Consider the following 26,201-nt stretch of genomic DNA (forward strand, 5'->3'; position numbering starts at 1 on the left):
AATAGTATTGTGACTGAAAAAAATACACTGTGTGTGTGTGCCTCTAGTGTCTATCTTGATGGTATTATTTCCTTTTATAATGTTATTTTTATGCCACATTTTATTTTATTTATAAATTAATTTCTAGAGGGGCAAATTTACCTACATTACCACCTCCCCAACCGTATAAGGGCCCCTGGCCCCCACACCAGCGCTGTCACTGGATTCAAAATAATCTCAATCTAATTCAAGTCCAAATCATTAGTAAGAACTAATACAGAAAATAGCAACAAGGTCAAATAAAAATAGTATTCAAGTCAGTATCCATAGTCTTTATATTAATGATAATAATAGTACGTACACAATAAATAGGGAAAGTAAGATAGATAATAAAGTACATATACAATAAGATTTTTTTTTAAATAAAAATAACTTAATACTTTACGAGAAAAGTATATTGTGAATTAGTTGAGCATTTCATTTATTTCTTCAATCGCCTCCATATCAAGATCCATGTCTGAATCTTCCTCATCAGATTCTTCCAATATTCTTTCAGGGAGGCTATTGACTACTTCATTTGTATCTATAGTTTCCACAGTTTCATCTAAAAAAATGTTCTGTAATTTCCTTGGGGTAATATAATATTATGATTTAAAACAATATGTTTATTCTCACTTGTGATTGACTGATATATCAACTATAGATATTAGAATTTTGATATAATTTTACATTACATAAACTACTCAAAACAATTATGGCATATTTATAAAATATATACAGGGTGGCGCACCTCATTCGCCTCGGTTGATTATACGAAAACGGAAAGATGTAAAAACAAAATATTTTATAGGTATATGTGGGAAGGCAATGTGCACAATTTAAAATTATTTTAAAATATACAGGGTGTCTCAGAACTAAGATCCATATCAAAGTTATATTTTTTCTTATAGAACCCCCGGTATTTTATTTCATTTTTGGATTCTTGGGCCCAAAAAAAGGCATTTATTATAAGGGTTAAATATGTTTAAAATCTTTGGTTTTTGAGATATTTAAATATGCACGCTACAATTGATTATTAACACCCTGTACATTACTTTTCAGAATTAATTATTGTGCTGAGTTTAAAGGTAAAGAAATAAACTTTACTGAAAAATGTTATTGTTACCTTAAATTTATACAGGGGTACCAAAAATTGGTGATCTATTTTAAGGATTTATTTTACATAAAAACTTTGTTATTTCAAATGCAACACCCTGTATTTTTTTAAATAAATCGAAGCAGATTCAATTGCTCTTTCATTTTTTTTATTGGGTTTCCTATACCTATCTACCTCAGATTTTGAATAAGAAGCGATTGTTAAATAAAATGGCAATCAAGATGGCTGGTATCGCCCATGGTAATTTTCTAGTGACAGTTAGTAACTATTTTCAAAATCGAAATTAGCTTATAGACTTTATTTAAATTTATACCAGTTTACTTTTATTTAATTTACCTACAATAGCTTAATAAATAATATTTATTAATATTAATATGTATTTATTATTCTATCAAGAAAAATGAAGAAGTAGTTCTTTGTTTTATTTTACGATAACTTGTACATATATGGATTTTCTATAAAAGAGCCAATTACGGCAAATCCAATTTCTTCACTTCCAACGACAGGTTTCTGCCTAATAGTTTTTTTTATAACCTCACAAAATAAAATCACTAGTAACATATCCATTCCTTCCGCCAGCAGATACGGCTTTATTTTTCTTCATAAGATAAAGAATACTTATTTATTAAACTATTGTGGGTAAATTTTAGTAAACTGTTTAAATAATAATGTCCATAAACTAATGTCGATTTTGAAGATAAAATTGCCATGACGGTACCAGCCATCTTGATGGTCATTTTATTTAAAAATCGCTTTTTATTCAAAATCTGAGATAGATAGGTATAGGAAACCCTAATATAGTTTGAAAAAGCATTTGAATCTGCTTCGATTTATTTAAAAAAATACAGGGTGTTGCATTTGAAATAACAAAGTTTTTATGTAAAATAAATCCTTAAAATAGATCACCAATTTTTGGTACCCTTGTATAAATTTAAGGAAGCAATAACATTTTTCAGTAAAGTTTATTCCTTTATCTTTAAACTCAGCACAAGAATTAATTCTGAAAAGTAATGAAGGGGGTGTTAATAATCAATTCTTTTGTAGCATGCATATTTAAATATCTTCAAATATCTCAAAAACCAAAGATTTTAAACATATTTAACCCTTATAATAAATGCCTTTTTAGAGAATTAGATTTAATTAAGAATCCAAAAATGAAATAAAATACCGGGTGTTCCATAAGAAAAAATATAACTTTGGTATGAATCTTAGTTCTGAGACACCCTGTATGTTTCAAAATAATTTTAAATTGTGCACATTTCCTCCCCACATATACCCATAAAATATTTTGTTTCTACATCTTTCCGTTTTCGTATAATCAACCGAGGCGAATGAGGTGCGCCACCCTATATAATATATTAGTTTGAAAAACAAGACCCTTTGAATTGTCTCAATTACGTTTTTTTTAATCGGCCGACTAAATAGTCGGCTCCATAAAAACTTTTGCAACTAAATAGTTGCAAAAGTTTTTATGGAGCCAATCGACTGAGTAGTGTGTATTCAATTCAATATTTAAATTGCAAGAAGTCAAATAGGTATAATAAAATAAAAGAAAAATATTATTTAATACTAAATTGGTATTATAAATCAGAAATAAGTTTAATATTAGACAATAATAAACAACACTAACAATAATATTAGTTTAATTTAGACATTATTTAAATTGGTATAGTTTGTCCAACCAGTCAGGAAAGATTTGGATAGAAAACACCCCAAAAATGACCGAAAATACAATTTTCGTGTGAATAAAAATGACAGACAACTGTCACTGTCAAGTATGCTCTTGTTGGATAGACTATACTTAATCCTAGATTAACTCATACATTAGATGCAAAATTTGCAGACAAAATTTTAGTAGAAAAACGAAGAAAAATGTACTTATGTACCTTCAATTAAACTGATTTCTTCTATACTTTCTTCATTTTCTGTTGAGCTGTCTCTTGTAGTTACTCCTTTTCTAATATTACTTAACAATTTACTGCAGTATAATGATACTATACTATCTGAAGACTCCACCGCTCTCTCTGAACTACCTGGATTTGGTTCTTTTCCAGCCATAATTTTATTTTGTACGGCATCTAAGACATACTTATTCACTATTTCTCTACAATGCTCTGTAAAACTTAGCGGAAGCCATCCATTTCTAATATCAAATTTTGCACTTGGAGGTAATTTAGGCAATTTTGCCAACATGTCTTGAACTTCTGGTATTAAAACATCACAGTACTAAATAATAAGAAATATATATCAATTATAAGTATAATATATCCCATCAAAAACAGGGTAGGTACCATGTAGGTACCTATTCTTGACTACTCGCATCTCCGAGAAAGCCATATAAAAATACATGTAAATGCGTATACGCAAAGTGCGAACGATGTCAAGAATAGCACCACAGAATGTAAAAAAATACCAAGTCTCCCAACGCCGTTCTCCACTACAAAAAGTTGTGAGATCTCATGCAAATCTCATGGTGAGATCTCATGTAAAAAGTCAGCTTATTTTATTTAGTTTCTATGGAAGCACCTATTCAACAATTTTTTTATAATTTGTTAGTATCAATATTAGACATCTTTATTTCTGTAATAATAATTATTATAATAACTTGGCAATGGCACAGTAGGATATTTTACTAATTAAAATACTTTATTCTTACAAAGTGCGCTGTTTAACGTTTAAGATAGTAACAATTTATAACACAATTGTTGAATAGGTGCTTTATATTTGTTATATTGGTTCACATCCTATTGCTACACGTACGGAGTGTATTGCGAAATTGCATATTAACCAAAACAGTTTCAATCTACAGGGTGGTCCGAATAGTATTCCAGAAATTTCGGCAGCATATTCTGCAGATAAAAATATGTAAAAATACGATCAAAATCAAAATTCTCATGTCAAAAATCTCCCAAACGCCAATTTTCATCCAAATATTGACGTTATTTCAGAAATTATTTGGAAAAAATCGAAATGAAAATGAAACTTCTACACCCTGTATTTCCAAAACTAAGCATTTTAGGACATTATACAAACTTTTTTACTTATTTTTATCTGCAGAATGTGCTGCCGAAGTTTCCGGAATACAGTTTGGACGACCATGTATATCTTTCTCAGGATGTATTTTCCCATATTCAATATATATATTATTAACTTATTATAACAATATATATTAATATATTGTTAACTTGGTTTGTTGCTAGACTTGGATTTTTTTACATTCTATGTTTTTTATGAGATTATCTCATTTCCTTGTAGGACATCCTAGTATTTTTTCGCGGGTAATATACAGGTTTATATGTATATACGTTACGGTTAAGGTCCGAAATAAAGTTAATCTCAATATAACCCCGTTAATCTCGAGAATAACACAAAGCAAAACAACCAAGAACAAAACCAAACCGAAACATTAACTTGTTAATATCGACATTAACCCCGGATATCAAACTTTAACTGTAACGTATATATTATAAATACATATTTAAGAGGGTGGAGCCATTTAAAGAAACAAAAACTTCATATGAATGTATGTCTTAACATCTTAACTTTTGAGATACAGGGTGGTAAACTTTTCTAAAAAAATTATTTTGCTTCATGAAACTTGTATTACACTTCTTCTATGCTCCAAAATGCCTTTCTTGATGTACAAATATCGTTAGTTATTTTGTTTACATTGGATATTTTTGAAGAAAAAAATTCTACACCACTGACTTCATTTAAAATAAACATTAATTTTAAAATCTTTATTCGTTTCTGAACAATTTTCATCTCTTGATTTTTTCGATCATTTTACTAAAGTTTCAAAATTATAAAAATCTGATACGTGTGTGGAAGTCGTTTCTGCATCGGCTGGATGGAAATTAAGAGATACAACATAACATTTTTTGTACCTAAAAAGACATTTTTATGCATAGAAAACATATATCAAATTTCATAAGATATACACAATAATATTAGAGCTACTAAAAAAAAATAAAAAATGTACAACCCTGTATCTCAAAAGTTAAGATGTTTAGGTTATACATCCATATGAGGTTCATTAGCATATTATTAAGGAACACCTTGCATATTTTTTTAAAAATAATATTAAAGAAGTTTGACTAGCGATAATTCATAAACTTTGAATTATTATTGTTACATTGGACGGATATAATATACGGATTTTAGATATACAGGGTGTCCCGAGCTGAGCGTGCATTATAAGTTTCTAGAGATCCACAATATCTAGATCAGAGATTTTTTGCACATCGTTTTACAACGAGATCCATCGATTAAAAATATTTTCAATATGGCGGCACTTCCGGAAATACCGGAAGTTGACCTCAACTTTCTTATTATAAATGGGTGCCCCCATTTTTTATTTCATATTTAAATTCTCTGTAGAATTATATGAATATTGATGTTAAACACTTTACACCTAAGATTAACCGTTTTTGAGAAAAAAAAATATTTAAAATTTTTGGACGAAAAAAACTACCTGTCAAAAAATTCTATAGCCTAAAAGTCAAATTTAGTTATTACCACAACCACTGTGACATAAAGAGAAGACATGTGGCTATCTATTTCAAAAATTAAATAGTTCAAATGTCATATAATAATGGCGGTAGCTGTCATGGAATTGATCGAGCGATTAAAAAATTATCATAAATATTTTTTTTCAAATGAAAACCCACTTTTTTATTTGACTAATGAAAAGGTTTCTCAATTCGTTACTTTTTAAATATACATGTTCCTATACCTAAAACAAATCGTTTTTAAATTATTTAAAATTTAATTTGAAAGTGTATATTTTTCTTGATTTTATCTAGCTTCTTTTGACATTAAGTGTCAAACGGTCAGACAATTTATTTCCATCTGTCAGAAAACGAATTATTTGAATTTCCTATATTATAAATAGTACTGCCTGCTTAAGAGTTTAAAAGGTGTATTTATAAAAACATATCTTGTGTTTTCGCTCGTTTTAGTGATATACAGGGTGGTCCGAACTGTATTCCGGAAACTTCGGCAGCGTATTCTACAGATAAAAATAAGTAAAAAAGTTCGTATAAAAGTATGTCCTAAGATGCTTAGTTTCGGAGATACAGGGTGTAGAAGTTCCATTTTTATTTCGATTATTTCCAAATTATTTCTGAAGTAACATCAATATTTGGATGAAAATTGGTGTCTCGGAGTTTTTTGACATGGGAAATTTGATTTTGATGTCAATATGACTCCTACTAGTAGAGGGCGCCACCTACATATTTTTTAACTGGTTTGAAGAGTAATAACTTTTCGTCCGTACCTGTATAAAACTACTGAGTAAAAAATATACATTCACGACGTTTTTTACGTGAAAAAGGTCTCTTGGTAAAAATTGCTACGAGTAATGGTTTTCGAGATATTTGGAATCGAAATTATCAATACCTGTTATCATTGACATAATTAAACATATGTTGGCTAAATAGTTATTAGACTGAAATCATAAATTTGAAATGTTTTTGTGCCAAAAGTTCAACAGAAATTGTTTTACCATCATTTTTTGCTGAAAAATTTATGATTAATTTAAAAAAATTAAAATTTCCCAAATTTATTAATTCAGTGAAATAACTATCTACTCAACGTGTTTATTTTTCGTCAATAATGACATATATTGACTATTTCCATTCTAAATATCTTAAGAACGGTTGCTCGTAGCGATTTTTAGAAAGAGATATTTTTTACGTAAAAAGTCACAGAGATGTATATTCTTGCGCTCGGTAGTTTTATACAGGTACGGACAAAAAGTTATTACGCTTCAAAATAGTTAAAACACATGTAGGTGGCGCCCTCTACTAGTAGGAGACATATTGACATCAAAATCAAATTTGTCATGTCAAAAAACTCCCAGACCCCAATTTTCATCCAAATATTGACGTTATTTCAGAAATTATTTAGAAAAAATCGAAATAAAAATGAAACTTCTACACCCTGTATTTCTGAAACTAAGCATCTTAGGACATATATTTATACGAACTTTTTTACTTATTTTTATCTGCAGAATATGCTGCTGAAGTTTCCGGAATACAGTTCGGACCACCCTGTATAATAGTTGATATCATTAATATACCGTATGACGAAAAAAAAACAGCGCAAAGTTGGAAATGATGATCGATAACATACTGCTTTTTGAACAAAACATCACAATATGACATGACCAGTTCTATTGTTTTAGATCACTTGACGTTTAAAGTCATAGGCCACTAGTTAAAATTAAGAAAAATATACGCTTTAAAACTAAATCTTAAATAACTTAAAAACAATTTATTTTAGGTATAGGAATATGTAGTATAGTCAAAAAGTAAAGAATTGAAAAGCCGTTTCACTAGTGAAATAAAAAAAGTGGGTTTTCATTTGAAAAATTTGATAAAATGATTTATGATACTTTTTAATCGCTCAATTCCATGACAGCTGCGGTCATTACATTCGAACAATTTCATTTTTGAAATAGATAGCTACATGTCTTCTCTTTATGGCACAGTGGCTGTGGTAATCAGTAAATTTGACGTTTAGGCTATACACATATTTTTGACAGGCAGTTTTTGCGTCCAAAAATTTTAAATATTTTTTTTTTCTCAAAAACGGATAATGTTAGGTATAGAGTGTTAATATTAAAATTTATAAAATTTTACAGAGAATTTAAGTATGTAATAAAAAATGGAGGCACTCATTTAAAATAAGAAAGTTTCTGTCGACTTGTGAAACTTGTGTTGTGAAACAATGATATGCAAAAAATCTCCGATCTAGATATTATATTCTCTAGAAACTTAGAGATTTAACCTCTTTAGAGATTTAACCTATTTGTTAGATTTCATGTTTAACAACGACTTTTGTAAACATTTCACTCACCTCAGTTTTAAAACAGTCAGTTCAAAGGAAATATATAAATTTCAGCTTTATATTAATACAGTTCATAATATATCTCATCTATAAATAAGTTCAATAACTTAAGGAATGTAGAGGATTTTGCTTTGTAAATATTTTGATATTTAACACTATATTAAGAACGCGAATCTAGTCTCACTTGTTTGAAAATACTTTTTTACAATTTATTACACTACTAGCTGAAGTAGCACCTAGCTAACTAAATAGCTGTATGTGCAAAATGTAATAATTATAACAGTATTACTTATATCTTAAAACATTCAAGCAATATAAAAGAGTTTAAGCAATCAAACACAAAGAATCCAACAAGTACCGAAAAGGAAAAAAAGTTTTATTTCCAGAAGAAACCCTCCAACTACCTATAATTTTAAAAATATAACAAACTCTTTGCATAAATTTTTAAATGTTTTTTCTTTAGCGGTGTTTCTAATATTCGTTGGAAGCATAGACTTAAAATAAAATATAGACTGAGCATCTCATTCATAAATAGCTGGAAAATGCGGTCAGACAATGTCTTGTTATTGTTGTGTCATTGTTTTAGGCTCTAACGAGTGCGACACGAGCGATAGATAGGTTGTCTCCGTCGTAACGGTCGTTCCCTGACGACTCTGACGAAAAATTCAACACTGTCTTTCGTTCCTCAGTACACCTGAACTCTCCGTACCATAGCCGGGTAATTTTTTTTATTTTAATGAAGCTATAATTCAATTAAAAATATACCGTATTTAACTTTTTTATATTTTATTTCTTAATAAGGAGGAGAGGTTTAGGTTAATTTAGGAGAGGTTTTTTGAATAAAAGTTTAGAGAAAAACGTCAAAAAACGATAAAAATAATAAAATACATAGAAAAAATTTTAATAATCGAAATTACGTATTTAATTTTTGAAATTAATAATAAATTATTAATTTTAGTCAAACATTGTCTAAAAATAAAAACTATCTATTCTATAGATATAATAGAATAGGCGACATGAAAAGAGAAGAAACTTCATATGATTGTTGTATTTTTTTTTCTGGTAAGTGATGTCTTATTATGCAAATTAGAGGAAACACAAATCTGTTCATTAAAACAAGCTTTTAGGAAGTGGATAAAATAAAAACTACATTTATTTAACTCGGTACTGTCTTTATTATACCGGCTGCGTCCCAAAAGTGGCTCACCCCCATAATTTTTTTTTATTTTTTCAGTTAAAAAAACGAGATTTGGTATATTTGTATATGACATAAATTAAGATTGATTGACGTATTATATTGTTTTCTGTCACTTCCTGTTTCACCGGAAATGACTACAATTTTTGATTTTTAAATGGCACCCTCTTTATTTTTTAACTTTATTCAATAGAGAATAACACTCTGAATAAAATGACATATCATATGTCAACTTTGACATTATCGCATATGGTTTAATTGAAATTGTAACACGCGGTTCATAACGACAATTTGACTCGAAATACCAAGTATCAATATATTCATAAAAAAAGCTTTTTCGAAATATGCTAACGAGTCACCCTTGTTCCATTTGAAAAAAATTGACATATGATTAAATATACGATTTGTGCATCTTTTAACCGGCCTAGATTAGACACTATTATACGATCAAAACTATTTTTCCAAGGCTCATTAATTAAAACTTAAGGTACCCTAAATTGAAATTTAAAATACGATTTGTTTTTAAGCGACAATGTCAAAAGTTGACATATGATATGCCATTCTATTAATAATAATTAATTTAAGTCATATACTAATATACAAATCTGTTTTTTTTTCTGAAAAAATAAAAGAGTCATAGGGGGGAGCCACTTTTGAGACGCATCCGGTATATTAAAAAATAATGTTTCATAATGTAATATCATTTTAAAATTATTGTATGTTATTTTAGATTCTGAAGATAGTTTTAGAATAAACCGGAATATATTTTTAATAAAAAAATGATTAATTTTTTAACCGATGTCTAATATAATTTATCTTGTATAATAACGGGGTTATAATTATGATTTTGTTACAAAAACTTTTATATAAATGATTATGTAATAGAAAAAATTCAGATTTTACATTTTACTAAAATATTATCTAAATAAGTGCCTTTCTACAACAAAGACACTGACTCCCAAATCGTAAATTGAAAGTTGCTTACCGGTCGAAAGTTGTTTCGAGACTCAAATGGATTATTTAAGTCAAATTTCTTGCAAATTTGGCACTGGCGAACCATATTTTATAGTTCTTGAATACAAAAAGTAAATAAAATAAACATTTAAGGACTACAAACTAAGAAAATGCAATAATACAGCCAGAGAGAAATAGCGGCAACAATGCTTTACTACACACGTGCGACGCGTACTACAGGATAATAGACAGTTAAAGCACGGCCAAAGACGTAGACGTAAACGTATCGTTTGACATGTACGCTTGCGCAGTGAGAAATTCACTTGCGTTTACGGATACGTGATACGTATCTTTACGTGCCTTTACGTACGTACAAAACGCAAACGAATCGAGCCGAAGGAGTTTCGGTTTTCAACCGAATGATGCCGAACGTACAAATTTACAAACAACTTGTTTCCACAACTGGCTAGTAATTAAGTTATTTCATAAATTTTGGGGCCAGTGTAACAGAACTGAGCCTATTTTATTACAATAAATTAGTATGAAAATATTAAGCATCATAATAAACTCATTTTGGAATCTATTTCAGTAAATGCTAGTTCTTAGCCAAAATACATATGAGGATTCTAAAAGATGGAATCTAATAAATAATCATAAAACTGTGTCTGTTTTACAATATTTTTATTACTAAGAGCATTTTAAGTTGTAAGGACTACTTTCTGTAATAAAATAATTTCCGTATAAATAATTTTCTACGTTTGTGGTAAGAAAAAATAATATATTAAACACATTGTTATTGATAAAATTATATTGTATATTATAGATTCTAAAGAAGACCGAATTAAAACTAGTAGAAACGTCAATCATTAAACAAAATGTAAACACAAGTTTCGTTTTATTCCCTACTGACTTCAAACCAAGATTTTAAAAACTTAAAATATAATAACAAAGTCAAAGAAAATTGAAAAAAGAAAAAATATAAATAGTTTTTATAGTACCGTATTATCGAAAAGGAACGGCATCAGCGATTATTATTCAAACATAAATATTATTTTCTCTATTTGTACCTTTTACGGAGCGATCAACATAGTAACATAGGATGACTATTTATCAGCTGTTATTACTAACGTCAAAACAAACCAAAAATTAAATAATATGATAAGTTTTTTGACGATATTTAAATTCGATTTTCAAAATAATGTGAGATAATCAAAACGAGATGAGAAATAAATGGGTTTAATCGGAAGGTTTTCTAAGTCAGTTATTGAATAAGTGTAGTAAACAATATAGGTTACGTGCTTGTAAGAAATTTTTATAAAAAACCGCATATTAAGTATGATATGGTCTCGTACACTTTCGATTAATAATTCATCGGACGTGTTTAATGTAAAACCGCTCCACTAAAAACAGTCGCTCGGCGTAGACTATTCGCCTCCTCCCATGCATTCTCTGATTTCGCCTGATGGCGCGAGTACCGCCGATAGCTCGAAGCGCACCGAGCGCACCGAGCGCGCCGATCTAATGCGGTGCGCGGGCTTACATTTATTTCAACGTAAACTGAAAATTAAGTGTCGCTCGCTCTCGCCGATACCTATTCAGTGCGCGCGGAGCTTAATGTGGAATCAATGGAATAATAGATATCCATTTTCAGTTTTAAAATTAAATAAATTGTTTTACAAAATAATTTAGAATTACAAATGTACCATTTGCGTTACGTACGTCAAAATACTTGCTTTAACTCTTGTTTACACGACAACGCAACGGCAGACGTAACGTAGGTTTCTGCGATACGTGTCGAGAGATACGTATATGTATTGTGCCTTGCTTTAACTATCTAATAGAAGAATGAACAGGCGACCTCGCCTCTAATCGGTGTTGCCATATTGTAAAGGATTTATCCTTTTTACATATTATTCTACTTATAATTAAGTAGTATAAGGACTATTTCATACATCTATGGAATATTAGAACCTACTTTATTAAAATGCAGTATTAATAGCTCAATATATGTGTATAATAAGTAAAAAAATATTGATAATATTAAAGACGTGACAACATAGGCTGGACGAGGAAGGTTTGGTCGGCTGCGGTCGAGTGTACCCAGAAGTAAACATGTGTACAAAAATGATTGTTTGACCGCGTTTAGATGTAAATAGTGTAGTCTATATTTTATTTTAAGTCTATGGTTGGAAGCATATTATAAAGTTTAGGGCCAATATAACTCAGGTATTTCAAATTCAAGTTGTTGTTGCTCACTGGTAATTGCAGATCATTATTTAAATTAGCCCGAGTTATATAATGGTGATTAATGCAATTCAAATTTTTTTTGTTAATATGAATATAGGAGCAAATTGTTAATATATAAAGTGTTCTTATATTACATATTTCTGGAGTAAACAATAATTTTGAGGGATATAATTTATTTTTCTTTAAAAATATTTTCAAAATATACTTCTGGACAATGTTTAATTTATATAAGGCCAAAATTATTATATAACCATAAACTCCGCCCCACACAAAAATACCATATCTAAGAATTGATTCAACGAATATTTTATAAACAGTTATTAATGTTCTTTTATCTAGAAATTCCCTCATCAAGTAAAACTTATGAATTAATTTCCGAATTTTACTACATAAATAGTCGGTATGAGGTTGCCATTTAATGTGTTGGTCTACAATGATGCCAAAATACTTAGTTACCTAAAGCTACCTAAAATTCAAAATTTGAAGTCTGAAACTTCCAAAGTACCTTAGAATTTTGATGATTGGTCAGTCGAAATTAAAGTAATTTCGCAAGCGGAAAATTAAAAAACCGATTTAAATCTGGAGAGAATATAAGATCGATTTGGCTATTGTAAATAAAAACTGAAATAAATTTTATTTACTGATCAGTTTGTGCCAGGGTTGGAAAAAATCATTTTTTTTATTTAAATCAGATTTTTTTTATTTTTTTTGATTTTAATAGAAAACATTATTTAAATCGGATTTCCAAATAATTAGGACTTAATTCCAATTAAATTCTTATCCTAAATGGTTAAATCGTCATAACTCTGCCCAATACTGACAACATTAACAATTCTACGGCGCGTGTCATTTTCCCAGACATCGGTCACCAATATATTCTGCAAAAAAAGTCGCTCGCTTCAGATCAAAAGGATTTTTTTGAAATGCCACAAGAGTATTAATTTTTGTCATTTTAACGCCTAGGCATAAAAGTAAATCACTTTTACGCCTAAGCACAAAAGTACCAAAATATATTATTAAACTGATATTAAGCGCCAATTTCAACGAGTGTACAAATTGTTACTCGATTACTTACAAGGCATTGCTTTTTATATTATTTGCAACGTTTGAAATTGATAAAAAAATTATTTTTAATGTTTAATTTGTAAAAATATAGTATATTCTACTCGGAGTAAAAATGTACTTTTTTGCGTCCCTGTTTACGCTATATAGTCCGTCAAACGTACAACTTCGCCAAAAAAAGTATAATTTTTACTCCTTACACAATACATTATTGTTCGAAAATAGTCTTAAGTCGAGAATGAAATTAGTATTATCTATTGTCAAAGTGTAAAATAAAAAGATATAAAACAGCATATTTTCTGATAACGATTTGAAGATATAGTCTAACATCAAAAGAACCTTTTTCTGCACTAGAGGTTGCGAATGGAATCTATTCGAACAGCATTTTTTTGTCACTTGTACATAAATTTCAAAATAAATCCCTGCCCTTTAGAAGTCTAATGGATTCATACGAAATTACTTCAAATATCGGCCCAACATTTTAATTGATGAATAGATATGTAATAGGTATACGTGTTATACAAACCATTTTTATATAGTTTTATAACATTTACAATTTGTTTTCAATTTATTAAACGTATTTAAACGTTACAATAGTAAGTGTAACATTTCATTTAACGAATAGATATAGGGTATATATGTTATAGAAATATTTTTATAGTTTTCTAGGACACATTTTTATAACTTTTATAGTTATTTTTCGATTTATTGTAAAGTTTTAAAAAAGTTGATTTTTTTTATTTAAATCACATGATCAAAATTAAAAAAATCACTTGATTTAAATCATGCCAACCCTGGTTTGTGCTCATTTCAGGAATTTTGGGCCATGCATAAAATTCAAAATAATATACAAATTCAATGAAAAAAAATTAATGATTATTTCAAAAAATATCTTACCTGGTAAAGCATTTGTCTTGCCGGTGGAATTATATTGGGCCTTATAACATAATCTTTTTCTGAAACAGTATCATTAGGAGTATCCCTAAACAATTTTGCCAGGAAGCCACGTTTTCTTTCGACTTTAAGATGCAATCCCTCTAAAACAAGAAATAACATTTAACAGAATGTTAAGATGGGGATATTATGCAGCTCAGCCATGAAGTGATCGCACATGTAAAGCTTATTTTATTATTAAAAAGATCTAGTCTAGTAATTGGAATTACTTTTTTAAATACGATAAAAAAAGGCAACAGAGATGGCTTAGAAATGAAGATCGCTCATTATGTATTTAATAATTATAGGGAGAATGTCATTGACCGTCATTTTCACGCCAACCTTTTTTCTCCGTCATGCGGTATTTAAATAGGGTTTTTAATAATTTAATCGCGAATAAAAGCTTTTGGATTTTTGTTATTAATATTTTGTAATTTTCATTATCATTCAAATTATCATCGGCAAGAATTATCTCTTTGACGGCAGTGAGTGGTACTACCCCATGTAACTACCCTAAGTGACGACAGAAGCACCACTATTCACTCAGAATTCGAAATTTTTGAAGTGGTTTTAGAGAGTTTAGAGTTAAGAGTTTTATTCCCAATAATAAAAATATGCTAAAATTCCGGATTAGGTCACTTTAAGAATTAATTTTTATATATAAACTTTTTCAAAACAACTTACCTTTAGAACGAATTCTGAAATCAAGTATTTGATAGATACGAGAATTAAAGTCATTCAATGGGTTATAATCAAATTTTATCCAACATAGTCGCCAAGGTCCACCGCTACAGTAATACGAGACACAAGGTAAAAGAACTCTTATTGTGTCATTACTCATTCCTGTTTTATGCATAATACTTATCTTCCTCCATATTGGCTTTTTTTGAAATAGCTGAAATATACAGGGTGAGTCTTAAATAAGTGCAAATATTTCCAGGGCTGGTAGATCTCGATAAAAGAAACATATTTTCTCTTTACCGTTTTTCAAATAAGTCCAAAATAACCGAGTTATTCAAGTTTGAAAATTAAGGTAATTGCAAAAAAATATATTGTTTGCTTAAATTTTGATAACCACTAGTTCTTTTCTGGGTTTTTGTTTCTGGTACATTTAATATACTACCTATGTTGCCATAATATGAAGATATTATGTTTTTTAATTAAAAACTAAAAAAAATTCCAAATTTTTTTTCAAAAAATTACATATTTTTTTTTCGCGGATAAAACCTCAGACGTGTTTTTGGGATCGAAATATACTACCCTAAAAATATTTGCACTTATTTAAGACTCACCCTGTATTTTATAATAAATACATTACATAGTGAATGGAGTAAGTTTAATTTCGAATATATTTTTTTAAATAACTAACTATTGTCCAGGGTAGTGACTCAACCATAGAGCAATGTTAACTCTTGTTTGAAAAATTATTGAAACATATTTCACACAGTAGGTTTAGGGAATGTTACGATAAAGAATTCTTAATTATTTTACACTATACAAGGTGCTTATTTAAATGATATAACTGATATAATAGGCGAAACGAAGTAAATGGTGGCTGCAACCAAACCAAACATTGGAGAAACTTTAAATATGAATTGAGATTTTTCAGCAGTCTAAAAAAATACATTTTAAACTTTATTTTTCTAGAAATTAACCTACCGCAAATGTATAGGCATTATTCTTTTGAATGTTATTAAAATGATATGATAAAATGATAAATGAAAACACCCTGTAGCATATAATTCAAATGTATTTAAAAAGTTAAAATGTTCTAAGTAAATCTAAATGTAAAAGAGAAAAATAGGGTGTTACGTTAAAAAAAACATATTATATTCCTCATATTGTGTGTAACTCGCGTGTATTGTACAATATTTTATCTACGTCTAACTATAAAAACACACAATGAATTTTAAAAATTATTGTCCTTAACTAAATATATACCTATCCTAAAAATCAATTACCTTAATATCTTTATTCAAATAACACCATGCATGACAATGTCAATATGAGAGTCAATTTTATTTTGACTTTACCTGCACCCCTTCATACCTGGAGTCTCCACTGTTTAAAGGCTACCCGTACTGGCAAACGTGGGCCTCTGCCACTATAAATCACAGAGGTGGCGCCCGAGAGATCTAGATTTACCACTAGGCGTCAATAAGGCTATTTTTCACAGAACCAAAGAAATAGCCTTACAGTATGAATATACATACTCTAAAGGTAAGTGTCCATTTGAGAGTATTACTCGCGCGAGAAACCTCGATAGTAGTTCTCGCATGTCGATACACGTTTGCGACTACCTATCGAAAAATATTCATTTTACTATCAATAGTTTACTCGCAACGATTTGCTCTCAAGTGTATACATATTATTTTTAATAGCGGATACTTCTGAAATACGATTAAGGTAAGTGTCCATTGGAGAGTAATTCGTGCGAGTGACTCTCGATAGTCACTCTAAAGAGAGTATCCGTTTGAGAGCGATTTAAAGAATTTTTGCTATCGGCTAGATAACTAAAAACTCTCCAAATGCTTACTCTCATACATATCTGTCAAGAGGGTATCCATTTGAGATTTCTGTTTCATCAACTGCCTTTCTTTGTGTATTAACGTGTTTTTTTTTAATCAATTTAGTTATTCCCTCATATAAAACATATATATATATATACAACACATAAATAATGTACAGCATATACATATCATAGAAGATCTGGGTGTCGTTCTTCTTCATCTGCCGCATCAGTGACCTGTTGGTACCAGATCCTGGCCAGATGGTATCTGAGGCATTCTTTTCTTAATTATTTCTGTCGTCGATTTCTGAATTTAGTGTATGGTTCTATTTAATATTAACCATTTAATCCTCTTTTTGAATTGTATAAATTTCAATTTTTTTACCTTCTCTGCTAAACTATTGAATGTTTGAATTGTTTTTGCTGTTAGTCTCTGTGTTAATGTCTTATTTTTTACTTTATGGCATCTAATATGTGACTTTTTCCTTATTTGGTAATTCTGAACTTCCTTGTTTGTATTTAATTTAATATTTAGCAAGCCATTAAAAAGTATTAATTGTTTAATATCTAGTTCTTGGACTGTATCAAATAATAGCTTTTTTCGTTTTCCTGTTATTACTGATTCTGAACCGTCCTAGAACTCTGCAGCGCATGCGCAAATGAAATAATGTCTTCATATTTCCTTCTGCGCATACGCATCACAGTTCTAGGACGGTTCAGAATCGGTAATAACAGGAAAACGAAAAAAGCTAATATGTGTGTTGGTGTTCTTTTGTGTAATTTATATATTAATTTTAAAATTTTATTTTGTTGACGTTGCAATGCGTTGAAATTCTTTTCGATCGTATTACTCCATATATTCATTAAATAGTTCATCCTTGAGGTAAACAGTGCCAGATATGAAGGTTTTCTCATGTTATTTGGTATCAATTTTTGAATTTTTATTAAAGTTGCAATTGTGCGTATATTTTCATTTTTCGGCTTTACTACATGAGCATCCCATTTCAAATTATTTTGTATTTTTAACCCTAAATAGTTGATTGTTGATGTTTCTCGTAGAATATGGTTTTGTAGTTTTATTTGTAAGTTTAATTTTAGTTTTGTGGTTTTAAATATCATGTATTCTGTTTTTAGCTCGTTTATGGTTAGGAGATTAGTGTAGCACCATGTTTGCACTGTTTGCAGGTCTTTGTTGATGTTTGTTTCGAGGATGTTCTGATCTGTTCCTGTATATACTAAACATGTATCAACGGCATATCCATATATGACGCCATTTAATGCTAGTTCGCAGAGATCGTTTGGATAAAGGATATACAGGAGAGGTGATAGGGACGCGCCAAGTATTTTCGGCGCCGTCGTGCGAAATATGGGTAGGCGCCTTTCTCCAATATTATAATAGTAGTTAAAATTTCCAATGACCAGCGGCGCGGCGCTCGACATTGGTGGATAATATATTTTACCACTAGCGTTCATAGATAAAAGTATTACTTAAATTTTATGTTAATTTGTTGATAAGCTCCAAAAAATGGTTTTAATATTTTTTTAAAGTCGGTGATCGCAGGAGCCTTTAGGGCCCTGGCGCCGTCGTGCACCGCACGACCTTACCCATATGGCGCGTCCCTGAGAGGTGGTAGATTTCCTCCTCGCGGTGTCTCATATGGCGCCATGGTAGTTTTACTTTCAATATTTTCCTGTTATTGTTGACGTTGCAATGCGTTGAAATCCTTTTCGGTCGTATTCCTCCATATATTCATTAAATAGTTCATCCTGGAGGTAAACAGTGCGTGATATAAGGTTTCCTCATGTTATTTGGTATCAATTTTTGAATTTTTATTAAAGCTGCAATAATTGTGCGTATATTTTCATTTTTCAGCTTTACTACATGAGCATCCCATTTCAAATTATTTTGTATTTTTAACCCTAAATAGTTGATTGTTGATGTTTCTCGTAGAATATGGTTTTGTAGTTTTATTTGTAAGTTTAATTTTTGTTTTGTGATTTTAAATATCATATATTCTGTTTTTAGCTCGTTTATGGTTAGGAGATTAGTGTAGCACCATGTTTGCACTGGTTGCAGGTCTTTGTTGATGTTTGTTTCAAGGATGTTCTGATCTGTTCCTGTATATACTAAACATGTATCATCGGCATATCTATATATGATGCCATTTAATGATTTAATGCTAATTCGCAGAGATCGTTTGTATAAAGGATATACAGGAGGTGGTAGATTTCCTCCTTGCGGTATCTCATATGGCGCCATGGTAGTTTTACTTTCATTATTTTCCATGCAAATTTTTTGTGGTCGATTTTTTAAATAGCTTTCCGTTAGTTCTAGTATGTGTTGATTCAGTTTGTATTTTTGTAATTTTTCATTTAATTTGTTAGTGAATGAATAAATGAATAAATAATATGTGTAGTGTGAAAGAAACATAGAAGTGCAGATAGTTAATCCCATGGTATCCCACAAAACTGTATTTTCCTCGTATATACTTATTAAAGTATCGTCTTTTGACCACTCTTTTCGAGTAGCTGACATTTTAAATTAATAACTGCTAGAACTATCACAATACGAAACGTAATCGTATTTCAGAAGTAACTATCCACTATTAAAAATAATATGTATATACTTGAGAACAAATCGTTGCGAGTAAACTATTGATAGTAAAATGAATATTCTCCGATAAGTAGTCGCAGACGTGTATCGACATCCGAGAACTACTATCGAGAGTTTCTCGCGCGAGTAATACTCTCAAATGGACACTTACCTTTACGTTTCGTATTGTAATAGTTCTAGCAGAGAATTATTAATTTAAAATGGCAGCTACTCGCAAAGAGTTGTCAAAAGATGATACTTTGATAAGTATATAGAGGAAAATGCAGTTTTGTGGGATACCATGGGATTAACTATCTGCACTTCTATGTTTCTTTCACACTACACATAAACAAATTAAATGAAAAATTACAAAAATACAAACTGAATCAACACATACTAGAACTAACGGAAAGCTATTTAAAAAATCGCCCACAAAAAATTTGCATGGAAAATATTGAAAGTAAAACTACCATGGCGCCATATGAGACACCGCGAGGAGGAAATCTACCACCTCTCAGGGACGCGCCATATGGGTAAGGTCGTGCGGCGCACGACGGCGCCAGGGCCCTAAAGGCTCCTGCGATCACCGACTTTAAAAAAATATTAAAACCATTTTTTGGAGCTTATCAACAAATTAACATAAAATTTAAGTAATACTTTTATCTATGAACGCTAGTGGTAAAATATATTATCCACCAATGTCGAGCGCCGCGCCGCTGGTCATTGGAAATTTTGGCTTACTATTATAATATTGGAGAAAGGCGCCTACCCATATTTCGCACGACGGCGCCGAAAATACTTGGCGCGTCCCTATCACCTCTCCTGTATATCCTTTATCCAAACGATCTCTGCGAACTAGCATTAAATGGCGTCATATATGGATATGCCGTTGATACATGTTTAGTATATACAGGAACAGATCAGAACATCCTCGAAACAAACATCAACAAAGACCTGCAAACAGTGCAAACATGGTGCTACACTAATCTCCTAACCATAAACGAGCTAAAAACAGAATACATGATATTTAAAACCACAAAACTAAAATTAAACTTACAAATAAAACTACAAAACCATATTCTACGAGAAACATCAACAATCAACTATTTAGGGTTAAAAATACAAAATAATTTGAAATGGGATGCTCATGTAGTAAAGCCGAAAAATGAAAATATACGCACAATTGCAACTTTAATAAAAATTCAAAAATTGATACCAAATAACATGAGAAAACCTTCATATCTGGCACTGTTTACCTCAAGGATGAACTATTTAATGAATATATGGAGTAATACGATCGAAAAGAATTTCAACGCATTGCAACGTCAACAAAATAAAATTTTAAAATTAATATATAAATTACACAAAAGAACACCAACACACACATTATTTGATACAGTGCAAGAACTAGATATAAAACAATTAATACTTTTTAATAGCTTGCTAAATATTAAATTAAATACAAACAAGGAAGTTCACAATTACCAAACAAGGAGAAATTCACATATTAGATGCCATAAAGTAAAAAATAAGACATTAACACAGAGACTAACAACAAAAACAATTTAAACATTCAATAGTTTAGCAGAGGAGGTAAAAAAATTGAAATTTATACAATTCGAAAAGAGGATCAAATGGTTAATATTAAATAAAACCATACACTAAATCCAGAAATCGACGACAGAAATAATTAAGAAAAGAATGCCTTCGATACCATCTGGCCAGGATCTGGTACCAACAGGTCACTGATGCTGCGACAGATGAAGAAGGATGACACCCAGATCTTCTATGATATTGTTACGTTTTTCGTCGGTTCCGTGTGGATAGAAAGTCACAATTTATTTAAACACTATTTATTAACAAAATTAGTAAAAAAAACACTAATTAACAAAAACAATAACGATAAAAGACTTATAGAACTATTTACAAACGATTTATAACTAAGAATATATTTTGAATTTTAGCGCGTCAACTGCACTGCTATATTTATAACTGCCCCCTCTAGGCCACAGCCGCCGGCTTTTATACCTACAGTTAAAGTTTACTAGAATAGTCCATAGATCGTTAGGTGGATAGAGAAGGTTTTCGAATGTTCTCGTATGTACTACTCCATTCCAGTGGGACTCGATCCTTCTCGAATCTTCGAATGAAGCATTGTGGTGTCTATGCGATGTTAAGGTCATCCGAGAGCCGGCCATATTGTTAGGTTAGATCGAGTCCACACCGGTCCGCAACACTGCCCCCTTCTTAGGTACATGCTCGACCCGAGATGTACACGGTGAATGAAGGTATTTGCAAAGCTGGCCCCTGGTACATTGAGAAGTCTGGTAGAAATAGCAGTCTACAGTTTTCTCTCCCGATCTCAGCTTTGGGTTGTAGCAGCAAACGAGGATCTCGATTCCCATAAATCTGAACAAGACTTCAATCATGTTCCGGATTGTACGCCAACTCAAACCATCAGGTCCACAAGCCAGCTTCGGAATGGCTAATCGTGTAATGTTGTTTAGCAGGGCTTCTCTCAGTTCAATCAGGGTCTTCCATAGATTGAGATAAGTCGGCTTACTTGGGGACCATTCCTTGGTGACTAGGTAGAAAATGTGCCTTGCTTGACCATGTTCATTGTCGGTTAGCCTCAAGACGCTTCCAACCTCTGGATCCTGTCGGCGTAGTTCTCCGACACGCCCAAACTTCTCATTGAACGTCGCAGCGATTTCTCTAGACATCCGCAAATCTCGGGCCACACAATGAGCGAGCGAATAATCAGGAGGCACGGAAAAGAGGTCTCGTTGATGTTCTTTAGTTACACCATAGCGAGCCTTCTCACTGCTGTTGTATCGGGCCATGAAATCGTCAAAGGATATCTCCGAATCAGGGGGATCAAAGCTGCAGGTTCTCACGGTCCCAGCACGATCTTCTATTTCGCCTTGGTAGGGGCTCAAACGGTTGAAATGAACTATCCTCGGTTTTCCTTTTGGCAATTTTCTGATACGGTATACGACGTCATTAATCCTATCCATGACTTCGTATGGGCCTTCCCAGGAGGATTGTAGCTTCGGAGATAATCCACGACATCTCTGCGGGTTGTACAGCCACACCAAATTCCCTGGTTGGTATCCCCATGCTCAGCTTGAATGTCGTAGTGCTCCTTCATTCGGTCACTAGCGCTTTGAATATTTAGGCGGACTCGCTGATGGATGTCGTCCATCCTTTGACGTAGTCTGTGGACATAATCTTCTCCAGCGACATCTTCTCCCGGTCGGCAACCAAACTTCAGATCACAAGGTAGGCGCACTTCCCGTCCCATAACGATGCTGGCTGGAGTTTGCCCTGTGGATTCTTGGACGGATGAACGATAGGCCAACAGGAACAGGTGAAGAAATTTGTCCCAGTCTCTTTGATGGTCAGAGACTACTTTGGCCAGATAACGGTTGATAGTTCTGTTCATGCGTTCAACCATCCCATCGGATTGTGGATGTAGAGCAGTCGTCCTGGTCTTGCGGATGTTAAGGACTTCACAGACGCCTTGGAACAGATTGGACAAAAAAGTTTCTTCCCTGATCTGAATGAAGCTCCATGGGAACACCAAACCTGCAGATCCATTCTTTAACAAGGGCATCGGCAATGGTGGACGCTTCCTGATTTGGCAACGCGTAGGCCTCGACCCATTTGCTGAAGTAATCCATTACTACCACAATGTAGTTGTTGCTATCGTTCATCTCCGGGAAAGGACCAGCCACGTCGATCGCTATTCGTTCGAAAGGACTGCCTACATTGTACTGGCGCATTGGAGCTTTACCGCGCTTTTGTGGACCATTGATAGCAGCGCAAACGTCACATTTCTTGCACCAAGCCCTCACGTCTTCTTTGCAGTTCACCCAATAGAACCGTTCTCGCGGCTTGCCAAGTGTCTTGGTAACACCAAGATGTCCACCGCTGGTTCCATTGTGAACTTCCTCCAAGACCTTCGGGACCCTCTTCTTTGGAATGACGATCTGCCTTCTCTCTTCTTGTCCCTCTGGCCTCTCAATCACACGGCGGAGTAACCCATCATCTATTACCAAGGAATTCCACTGGGCCCAGTACGACTTCACGTTCGGCGAATATCTGCAAACTTCCTCCCACGTTGGTCTTTGGTCCGCGTTTTTCCAGTTAATTACTAAACCTAATTCTGGGTCACTGGTTTGGCCATTTGCAAGATCTTCGGGTTGCCAACTATCATTAACCACACTTGTTCTTAGGAGTTTCACTTCTTTCTCTTCTGCTCGGGAACAATGCTTACAGTCCTTAACGCAAGGTCTTCTGGAAAGTGCGTCGGCATTCCGATGGATTGCCCCAGCTCGATGTTCTGTGTCGAAGTCAAATTCTTGTAATCGTTCAATCCATCTAGCTATCTGCCCTTCAGGATTCTTAAACTGCAACAGCCATTTCAAAGCAGCATGGTCTGTTCTTAACAAGAACTTTCTTCCAAAGAGATACTTGTAGAAGTGTTCCACTGCTTTAACTACTGCTAGTAATTCTCGTCTGGTTACACAGTAGTTCCTATCCGGTTTTGACAAGGTTTTACTAAAATAACCAATGACTTTTTCTTGACCATCCTGGATCTGAGACAGAACAGCGCCTAACGCAACATTGCTAGCGTCGGTATCCAATATAAAGATTCCGTTGCCAAGAGGGTAGCTAAGTATGGGCGCACTAGTCAGGGCCTTCTTCAATTTTCGGAATGCCTCGTCAGAATCTGAGTCCCAAGAGAAACGCCTCTCGCCTTCGGTAAGTCTGGTTATTGGTTTAGCGATGGTGGCGAAACCCTGTACATAACGGCGATAGTATGTGCATAGCCCCAAAAAGCTTCTGAGTTCATGTTTGTCTTTAGGTATTGGCCACTCTTCCACTGTCTTGGTCTTCTGTAGATCTACCGCAACTCCTTGGAAGGAGACTACATGGCCCAAGTAGTGTACCTTTTCTTGACACAGATGACATTTCTTGGAGCTAAGTTTCAAACCAGAGCTCCCTAGTCGCTTGAAAACTTCTTCCAAATTCTTCAGATGATCGTCAAAGGATTTCCCAACCACTATGATGTCATCCAGGTACACTAAACAGGTAGTCCAGGATAGTCCCTTTAACACAGACTCCATTAGTCTCTCAAAGGTAGCTGGCGCGTTGCACAATCCAAAAGGCATGACGGTAAATTGCCACAGTCCGGAGCCCACCGAGAACGCTGTCTTCTCTCTATCTTTCGGCGCCATGTCGACTTGCCAATATCCACTTTTCAGATCTAACGTAGAGAATATCGTTAACCCCGCCAGCGTGTCTAGAGTATCGTCTATCCTCGGCAGGGGATAACTATCCTTCTTGGTAACATTATTGAGCTGCCGATAATCAACACAGAATCTGGTGGTACCGTCTTTCTTCTTTACTAGTACTACCGGCGATGTCCACGGGCTGTTAGATGGTTCGATGACATCTTCTTCTTTCATTTCTCGAAGGATTTTATCAGCTTCTTCACGTTTGGCGAGCGGAAGTCTTCTCGGATTTTGTTTGATTGGTCGCGCATCTCCTGTATCAATTTTATGTTGTACTAAATTGGTACGACCTCTCTGTCCTGCTTCTCCTTTATCAAACACATCTTGATACTTGATTATCAGGTTTCTCAATTTTCTACTATTTTCGGGAGATAATCCCTTAACGTTTACTAACTCCTTCACCATTTTGTCCGGAATTTTTGAAGTCGAAACTTTGGAGGCTTCCACGCTTCGAACGACTGAGGAGACCGAACAACAGTACCCTAAGAGGGTTCCCTTCTTCAAGGATACAGAATAATAATTCGTGTTCATTACTCTCACCGGTACAGTTTTCTTCGCTCGTAGCAGGGCTTTTCCAACAGCGATCCCTCGTCCTATTTCGCTGTCATGGTTCCTTGGCTCCAACAGAATAATACTCCCATTATTCATTTTACCTTCTAGGCAACCATCCAAAAATATCTCACAGCGCTCAGGGATCGAAACATCTTCTGCTACCACCACGCGAAGCGTCTCCTCACATTTTCGTGCAGAACCACTTCTTCTTCATTTATTTTCAAAATTCCTTGTTTGAGGTTTAGCTCAAAACCTCTAGTGGTCATGATGTCCATTCCGAGAATAAGTTCATCTTCGATGTCTGCTACTAACACTCGATGATTAAAATAGGTGCTTCCGATAACAAAATTAAGATCTACCTCTCCATGGATGAGAGCGGAGCTTCCTGTAGCTGTACGTAGTCGCCATTGTGTTGTTTTAACCTTCTTCGATGTTTTAAGAATATCCGGTCTGATGATAGTTTTCGTCGCACCTGTATCCAACAGCATAGTCCGGAACTCTCCATCAACAAAACCATCCACAAAAATGCTGTTGAATTTGTGTTGTAGCGAGGCGACTTAAAGCAGTTTTCGTTGGGGCATGTTGGGTACAGGTCGACGTGTGCCCCTTCATTTCGACCCTTAGTAGTTTTCCGACCTCGACGAAGCCGGTTCTTCGTTCTTCTCCTTACAACAGCTTCGCACGTGTCCTACCTGTCCGCAGTTCCAGCAACGAATCGGTCCCTTCTTGCCCATGTACTGGTCCATTACTTTCCGAACAATCCCTTCCACGGATTCGTCGGAACATTCGTCGATGGCCCGTACTCTTCCTAAAGACCGAGAACTTTGTTTCGCGGCCTCGAATTCTAGGGCACGTGCTAAAGCATCGAC

The 26,201-nt window shown here is 33.0% G+C and overlaps 1 protein-coding gene across 1 annotated transcript in view; it reads right to left on the reverse strand.

The window, feature by feature from the left end:
• Positions 1 to 296: 296 nt before the first annotated feature.
• LOC115882947 (general transcription factor 3C polypeptide 5) overlaps positions 297 to 26,201 on the reverse strand; it is a 35,765-nt gene continuing 9,860 nt past the window's right edge. Inside the window, exons 5-8 of the mRNA XM_030901214.1 lie at positions 15,063 to 15,273; positions 14,343 to 14,482; positions 3,022 to 3,361; positions 297 to 583 (exon numbers count right to left, since the gene is read on the reverse strand). Of these exons, the coding sequence (XP_030757074.1) occupies positions 444 to 583; positions 3,022 to 3,361; positions 14,343 to 14,482; positions 15,063 to 15,273 (831 nt within the window). The 3' untranslated portion in view covers positions 297 to 443. The remainder of the gene's footprint in view (positions 584 to 3,021; positions 3,362 to 14,342; positions 14,483 to 15,062; positions 15,274 to 26,201) is intronic.

Source organism: Sitophilus oryzae, unplaced genomic scaffold, assembly GCF_002938485.1.
Source record: "Sitophilus oryzae breed Bouriz unplaced genomic scaffold, Soryzae_2.0 scaffold_1801_pilon_pilon, whole genome shotgun sequence".
Lineage (NCBI taxonomy): Eukaryota > Metazoa > Arthropoda > Insecta > Coleoptera > Curculionidae > Sitophilus > Sitophilus oryzae.